The 9171-nt window shown below is 36.1% G+C and overlaps 1 protein-coding gene across 2 annotated transcripts in view; it reads left to right on the forward strand.

Annotated features, from left to right (window-relative positions):
- The window catches only part of LOC106869107 (AP-3 complex subunit beta-2), a 56322-nt gene that overhangs the window by 1031 nt on the left and 46120 nt on the right, over positions 1-9171 (forward strand). For both annotated transcript variants that reach the window (XM_014914647.2, XM_014914648.2), the window contains exons 2-3: positions 4967-5042; positions 8633-8707. In XM_014914647.2, coding sequence (XP_014770133.1) covers positions 4967-5042; positions 8633-8707 — 151 coding nt within the window. The remainder of the gene's footprint in view (positions 1-4966; positions 5043-8632; positions 8708-9171) is intronic.

Below are 9171 nucleotides of genomic sequence, written 5' to 3' on the forward strand. Positions count from 1 at the left end.
TGTTTCTTTTTTATGTATAGTAACATATAAAAAATTAAAACATTAATTAAAGGGTTACACATTTATTTTTACAGGGAAAAGGTTCACAGTGACTTTCAAGTTTCGACTTTTCGCCAGTCTAACGAAGGTAACGGAGCAAAGCCTTCGAAGTCACTGTCAACATTTTTCCGTGTGTATATCCGTATTCCCCCCCCCCCTCATAATTAAAAAAAAAATTTTTAAGAGAACATTTTTCTTCTTTGAGTTCACAAGACATAATTCCACAGTATTTTTGTGTCATAAAATTGATTTTATGACACAAACCTATAAAACTGACATCTCCAGTTTTAAATGAACCGAAGAAAAAATTAAACATAATGTTTAAATATTCCAAGCTGTAACCGTATCTCTCTCTCCAAATCTAAACTATTGGTGTCACTAAATATCATGAATTGTGACTTTATTGATTTCCTATACAGGAACATGATATCAGATTGCAAAGAAATGGGAAAATGACGCCTATACCTTTTTCAAAGTGATTAAGGATGGAAGTGAAATGGCTACAGTTGGGAATCGAAACCAAATTGTCCTCAGCTTAAAGGCTTTACATTCCACTAGTTTCCCTAATAGCCATATGTATTGAAATTAGTTCTTTGGAATGACTATAAAAAAAGAAGAAAAAAACTTTGTTGAATTGATATTAGTCCGGTTTATTTCTTAAATTGGGGAAACATATTGTGGCATTATAACCAACAGTATTCGTTCAATCAATAGAAATCGATTTGATTGGCAATGTTTTTTTTCTCGATTAGGGTCGAATTAAATGGGTATCAGCTGTTATCAGTGTATTAACTATATATGTTACTAATTTCCTGGCAATACTTTGCGATCACCTAACAGTGCCTCTATTTTTACATATGCTTGAGTTATTATAAAGAAATGAAATATTTAATTGATGCGTAAACTACAACAACAATAATGCAATTTATGTGTGCATATGTTGTACACATACAGATCTAATTCTCAACATATACATCACATAAACAGTTATGACTGAATCACTCCTGTCTAAGTAGCTCTTACATCGTCCCATATCTCTTTCTTCTCAACTCTTTTACTCACCTTCTTTCTATTTCACGTTTTAACTATCCCCTCCATTTGTTTGTAATCTGTAAACCCCCCCCCCCCCCGAACCGAATATTTCGATTCAGTTTCGATTCTGGGTTGAAACTAGTTATGCCTCCTAACACCCTTCAAAGATTGCTCCCATTTCCTTCAAGTGATGAATCTGACACCGTGTTCTTGTATAAAAACTAATACCTAGCACCAGTGGAGTAATGGTAATTTGCTGACAGTCCAAATTTGTAGCCTAATTTTGATTTCTGGTTGAGATGTCTTAGATAGTTAATATTGGGGTAACCTTGACTGTCACACAATATCTCAGCCCTTGAATTTACGTAAGAAACTAATATTAACCTCCTTCCCTATAAGTACAGATTGGATAATGTAGCTGTAGATATATATGAAAACACAAGATGGTCGCAGCTCGTATGCTTTTCATCATTTTCTCTATTAGGACTGGCGAATCCTAATAACGTTGCAACTTAGGTTTGTTTATCATTTATTGAATAGATATACTCATACCCTGCGACATAGTTTGCACTTAGGTTCAAATGTTTCTCTTATGTTTATAATCTACAGTTCATAAAGGAAATAATAAACTGTGTGATATACTCCTTTGATGAGGTAGTGGAGATCTAAATTTCAGCAATGGGAAAGAAAATTGTGTGTAAATGAAATGAAAATTGAACTGGGGATTGAAACTGCACTGTGGAGATGCTGCTTACAAAATTGTTTTGGTTGAGATATGAGGCTGGGCTGAAAAGTTAATAGGCTGATTATGAAGGAGTGATGCTAGAGCTGTGATATGTTGCATGCATTAATTTTAACTCTTATGAAAAACTGCATTATTTCTCTCCAGATAAACTGACATTTGACTCTTCAAAGAAAACTTCTTAAGTAACTAGTAGCAACTTCTCTTGAAAATGGACAAAATTTGGCATCGTGGTGTTATCAAGTACCTGCAGAAATAGGGTTTTGCCCACAAAGGCATTCATGTTAACATGGTTGCTACATTAGTGGATAATGCACCAGATTTATCAACAGTGCAAAAGTGAGCAACTGAATTTAGGAAGTGAAGGGAGAGTCTTGGAGATGACACAAAGTCTGGACTCCTGCAACTACCACTTCTGAGGAAAACATTGTGTTCATCACACGGTAATGGCTGACAGGTGATTGACTATAAATCAAATAGCCAATGCTATTAGCATGTCCTGTGGGAGAGTTGAGAGTTGATGAACTTGGCATGATGAAGGTTTGTGCTTGGTAGGTGCCATGTCTTCTGACACCTGATCAAAAGCACACCAGGGTTATCACATCATGGGAAAATCTGACATTATTTCATGTATATTTAGTTGGTTTCTTTAAACTTTTCCCAACTCAGAATGAGTGTTGGCTTCATCACTTTGAGCCAGAGACAAAGAGACAATCCATACCTACTTCAAAGAAGGCCAAGGTTGTTTCATCTGCAGGGAAGGTGATGACCTCAGTTTTTGGGATGCAAAAAAAATAGTGTTTATTGACCATCTTCAAAAGGGCCACACCATCAATTGAGAGTACTGTACTAACTTGTTGAAGCAGTTATGAAGGATTATCAGGAACAGACGCTTAGGAAAACTGACAAAAAGGGCCTTGTTTCATCAGGACAGTGCACCAGCACACAAGTCCTTAGTTTGGCTGCAGTGTGTGACTGTAGCTTTGAACTGGTTGATCACCCTTCCTAATCTTCTGATTAGGCCCCATCTGACTATTAACTATTCCCCAATATAAAAAAAACAAACACTTGATTGTGAACCAGTATTGCAGTGATGATGACATCATGTCTGTTCTGGATAACTTTTTATAACAAACGGGATGAAAGCTTCTTCACCAGTGGAATCCAAGCATTGCAACACTGATGGAAGAAGTGTGTAGTCTGCAAGGGGGATTATGTTGAAAAATAAGCCTCATTTGGTTACAATCCATGGGAGTATCTTGGTCAGCCTGTGAACTTTTCAGCCAACTCTCATCTGCTGGAAATGAGGATTCTGCAAAGTGGGTAGAGATTTGTGATGGATGAAGAGGGTTCACTGCACTATAGGAAGGGGTATGTTGCCAGTTGTGCAATGCACAATGGCATCCTTCATGGTTCAGTTGATGGGCATGCACAAGTTGCAATGCTGAGTAAAAGCCATTCAGGTGACAGTAGATTTTCCTCCAAGTATTCTAGGTTGTATTTTTGCCTGAAGTATTGCAATGCAGTTATTAGTGGACAATATGAGGAACTTGGGACTGTGAATAATTCATGACTAAAAGGCTGTTTCTGATGGGTCAAAGGTGCTGCCAGGGTAGTTAGCATAGGACTAGCAAAGTTCTAAACAGTCAACTGACTTGAAGTATTATAGTGTCTGAGTTGTAGCAAGGTGCTTTATGTATGTGTGTTGAGTAGTCTTGATAATAAGTTGGGTGACCTGATAGGTGCAAAGATAGTGATGGTTTGGTAGAGGTTGGGTTTAGAGGTGAGAAAGAAATCCAGGATGTTTGGTGTGTCTGTGTGTTGACTATAGATGCAAGTAGGTGATGAAACTAGTTGATGTAGAGATTTGAAGATTATAAAAGATTCAGTTTCTGCACAGGTAGCATCAATATGAGGAAAGTGTGAGAGCCTCAAGGAATCATGAGGTTACAATAATACCCTTCCAGGAAACTGATCTGAGTACTTGCAGCAGAGTGAAGTTTGCTTAAGGCACACAATAATGTCTTGCAATCCATTTAACTTACAGTCTCTTTTTCTATAATTAGTTTGGATTTTTTTTTGTTTTTGTTTAGTCAGTTGATAAGAGCAGTGTCTGTGACCATTGCAGTTCCCCAGGAGCTGGTGAGATTGATATGTTCAGTACTCAGTTTGAACATCTGTAAAGTGACGTCTGTAGATAAAGCATATGCAAGGAGGGAAATCCTGAGGATTGACATTTAGGAAGTAAAGATTTTGAGATAATGATCAGTGTGAAATGTAGATGGCAAAAAAGTATGTGATGAAATAGATGAACCTGGGTAGAAGTAGCAGGAAGCCAGGAGAGTTAAGTTTATAATCAAAGAGAATCATTATTTCTTGACTTTATATAATCTTCCAAAGAGGTAAAATTGTCACAAATAATCGTGCAAGGGCTAGATATTCTAGTGGCAGTTAGTTCTGTGTTTTAGAATACACAATTCAGATTTAACCAGGTTTGACTATCCCTATCTCTTATTCGACTAAAATTAATAAAGCCAATACCAGTATACAGTTAGATTAGCTCAATCAACTGAATAAAGTAATTTCTAACCCACAATTTGCAATTCATGGTTATAAACCAATAAAGGAGCCTCGACCTGCTAGCCAACCCTTAAATCACACCTTTAGAGTTTTTTGACAACTACGTTTCTGTCCCACACCATCAGTGTCATAGATACCACATTTCATGCTACTACTTCAAAAAAACTACCTACAGAACAAAGGCCACACTTATCAGCAGAACTTACATCTAAAACCACATTAGACAATATAGTCTTAGAAATAAAAGAAAAACAAACGGTCACTTCTTGAATGCATTTGATCACAGGTCTGCTTTGTCAGGGCTGACCTGTAGCAAAACAACATTAACTCATAATAAATATATACCAACTTGTGCAGATCAACCTTGATCTATCACCTTGTCATTTTCTAATCTGTAGTATCACTATTTCATTTTGAAAATTAACTCTTATATATTTGTATGTGTGTGTATATGCAGCATGCATGTGTGTTTATGCACACAGACAGACATGTACACAGCTACTCATTTATGAAAGAAATGCATTCTTGATTCACTGATTTGAAAACGTATTGCTTTCAACTCTCTTATTCCAGACATGAAGATCTCAAAGCTATGCTGGATGGCAACAAAGATAACCTGAAGTTGGAGGCAATGAAGCGTATTATAGGGGTATGATGAAGAGATTTTTTTGCCTTTAAACTTATCAGAACTGTAATTTTAGCTGTCATATCTTTCTATATCATTCATTTTAAAAGACTGTTTAGGATTGGTTGGCTAATTAATACAAGTGCTCAAGTGACCAGGCTATTTTGTGTTTAACAAAATACGCTACAGTGATTCATCAAAATTAAATGGCTTTCTGTCTCTTTGTTCACCATTATATTTAGTATGAAATGCTTACTGGGAATATACACAATATATTATTATTGCCTTTGGAAAAGAACCTTCGTATCTCAGCTAGCCATAGCTCTTAAAAAGTCTGTTACCATCAAATAGTAAATATTTATTTTAGTACAATATTTTCAAGACAATAAATTAACTGAATTTAGAATCAAAAGTCAAAAACTCATTCTGCATGATAAATACAAGTTGCAGGGAAAAAAAGAACTGTATATATATTTCTTACTTTCTTTTGCTTTTCTTTTTTTTTTTTCAGTAAATTTCATATTTTGATTACTTATTACAATATTACATGTTGTGGTCACATTTTTGTAGGATCTGTTATTATTGTCCTATTGTAACAGAAATTTATTGACATCTTTCACTGCTTTAATGTGTTAATTAGATCAGTTCCATTACCAAGGCGTAATTATTATAATGAGACACATCACTCAACTCTTAATGAATTAAGAGTGATAAATTAGCAGAATCTTTAACTGATTGGAGTCCTTCATTCTCTGCCAAAAAGTGGTAGTCATGGTTCTAGGACAGCATTCTTCATCTTATGTCATCTGGTATTCTGCAGGGATCTCTTTTTGGTCCCCTTTTGTTTGTTGCATACATTAATGACATAGATGCCAACTTAAAGAATGCCATAGTGCTGAAATATGCAGATGACATCAAGCTGTACCTTGAGATAAAAAGGACAAATCCTGAACACTATAGATCTTACCTGCAATCGGACCTGGACACAATGCAGCAATGGATCACAAACTAGCAACTCAAGCTGTCTGTGGACAAGCGTACCACCATGCATTTTGGGAGGAAAAAACCAGTGTCCACATACTGCCTCCACAACACTAATATCAAGAAGTCTTGTGAACTTGAGCTGTGCATTACAGTCAGCAGCGATTTGCGCCAGACAAAGCACATCTCTAAAATTGTCAAGAAGGCCAAGGGTGTCTTGGCATCATTCAGCAAGACCTTTGTCAACTGCTCTCTAATTATCTATTTGAGGCTGTATGTGGCTATGGTGCAGCTACATTTGGTATTTGCATCACCAGTCTGGAACCCCTATTTTGCTCAGAACATTGACCTGGAAACTGTTCAGAGACGTGCAACCAAGTGAATTCCCTTCATCAGGCATCTACCTTACCCTGAATACCTTGCTTCCCTGGGTATGGATATATTGCAGCTCCGACATCTGACAACTGACTTGGTAAACACCCACAAAATTATTAACCATTGTGCCAACAACAACCTTGAGCACCTTTTTGAATTCCATGTGTTTGACACACATGGGCATGCCTACAAAGTCAGAAAACAGCACAGCTCCTATGACTTTTGGAAACAGATTTTCACACTCTGAAGCATGGAACAAACTACCTGCATCAAGCTGCCGAGACATTGCATCCTTTAAAACCTTCATGCTTCCTGAAATTCGCCAACACTACACCTGATATCCCCCACTCCATACGCATGCATACATGTATATCATGATTCATATACTGTTCACTTTCCTGACATTTGTACATAATTCTGTGTACTATACAGGCACCTTTGATAAGTTATAGTGTGTGTATGTCTGTATTTGCGTGTCTGTGTTTGTCCCCCCCACCCATCATCTCCTGACAACTGATGTTGGCATGTTTATGTCCCCGTAACTTAGCGGTTTGGCAAAGAGACTGATAGAATAAGTACTGGGCTTACAAAGAATAAGTCCTGGGGTTGATTTGTTCAACTAAAGGTGGAGCTCCAGCATGGCTGCAGTTAAGTGACTGAAACAAGTAAAGGAGAAAAGAGTAATTAAGGATTTCTTACATAGGAACAAAGCCACAAATTTCTGCAGGAGTGTTGATTAAATTGACTGTATGTTAGTGATTGTACATATCTTATCAATCTTTAGGAGCAAAAGGCAAAGTTGGCTCCAATAAGATTTGAATGCAGAATGTAAAGAATCTACTAAATACTGCACAGTGTTCTGTGCTTTCTCCATAATATACTTATTCTGCTTCAGAATAATGCTTACACATGATCTGCCTGAGATTAATTCAATCATGAAGTGAGAAGGTCATTTCAAACTCTCAAGACCATGTTAGTGAGGATATTATGGGATAACTAGTTTATTCTTATCATTAAATCTATGTACTCTCTTGTAAAATGAGAAGTCTTCATAGATAAGAGTTGCAGTTATTTATTTTATCTATAGCTGTGTCATTGATTTTATCTTTACTTCATTTATTTTCTCTAAAAGGGAAAATTACTTCCCCATACTGGCATTGTTTGACCTAGTTTATATATTTAATGTAATGTGGAGGCGCAATGGCTCAGTGGTTAGGGCAGCGGACTCGTGGTCATAGGATCGCGGTTTCGATTCCCAGACTGTGCGTTGTGAGTGCTTATTGAGTGAAAACACCTGAAGCTCCACGAGGCTCCGGCAGGGGATGGTGGCGAACCCTGCTGTACTCTTTCACCACAACTTTCTCTCACTTTTACTTCCCGTTTCTGTTGTACCTGTAATTTAAAGGGTCAGCCTTGTCACACTGTGTCATGCTGAATATCCCCGAGAACTACGGTAAGGGTACACATGTCTGTGGAGTGCTCAGCCACTTGCACGTTAATTTCACGAGCAGGCTGTTCCGTTGATTGGATCAACTGGAACCCTTGACGTCATAAGCGACGGAGTGCCAACAAAATTTAATGTAATACAATGTGGGAAAATAAAGGCTAAGAGAAGTTTAGAAATAATTATATTTGTGAAATCATTGATTTGGTCAGTTTAGGCATTTGATAACTCTCATTTGCATAACTTCTTTATTTTCTGGCATAAAAAGTAAGTTTTTTTTTCCACTCTGCAAGACTTATCTATAATTAGAACTGGGGGTTGAAGTGGAATTAATGCATATTAGATACTAGAGATGTGGTACATTGGAATCCAAAGACCCAGTGGTCAGTTTTGCAATAGTACTAATAATAAATAGCAATCTTTGGTTGTAATTCTGTAGATGTTAAAAATATTTCTACATTACATGTGCTATTGTTGCTGCTTTAATATTAGTTTCATTTTCTCTGCATAAGGTTAATTTTTGTAGAAGTGAGTCATAGCCAATAAAGTGTAGCTATTTTTGGGGGCTCTTATTAATTACTGAGATGAAAGGTTAAACAATGAAATAAGTTAATTTACCTCTTAATTGGAGAAAGAAAACAAAAACCTAGTTGTAACTGATGGAAGTTTATGTTGACTCAGATGATCAGCTATATTGTCAACACTTAGTATAAAATCAGTATTCTGACACTCTTACTTTATCTGCTCATACCATATCTCAGGATATATATTACACAGTTGATCATTGTATTGAGGTAAATCCATTTTATTTCAGATGGTTGCCAAAGGAAAAGATGCTTCAGATTTGTTCCCAGCTGTTGTCAAAAATGTGGTGTCAAAAAATCTTGAGGTGAGTTAAAAAGAACATATATGTTTTTTATAAATGTGTGTATATAATAAACTGTCCTTGGAATTAACATTAAATTGATGAATATTTATTTAAATTACCATTCAATACTTACTTTATATCAACACCAGAAAATAGTAGACTGTATCACAAAGTTTTGTAAAATTTTTTTGTATAATATTTTAAAGAAAATTGAATTCTGACAGTTTGCTATTAAAAGAATAACATGTAATTCTTAAACATACTATTGACAAAAATGGAACATGTAAGTGAAATGTGGACTCTGCATGGTGCAGAGTTCACATTTCACTACTTGCTAAGGCATACAACTTTGAATAAGCCTCTTAAGTTCTCATGCATGGGAGAACCTTACTAGTGTTATTAGTACAGTGAAATACTCTGTCCATTGTGTAAAACAGATACATCAACAAAGTTGGACTGTTTTTTTTTTTTTTTTTTTTTTTTTT

This window comes from Octopus bimaculoides, chromosome 2 (genome assembly GCF_001194135.2).
Source record: "Octopus bimaculoides isolate UCB-OBI-ISO-001 chromosome 2, ASM119413v2, whole genome shotgun sequence".
Taxonomy (NCBI): Eukaryota; Metazoa; Mollusca; class Cephalopoda; order Octopoda; family Octopodidae; genus Octopus; species Octopus bimaculoides.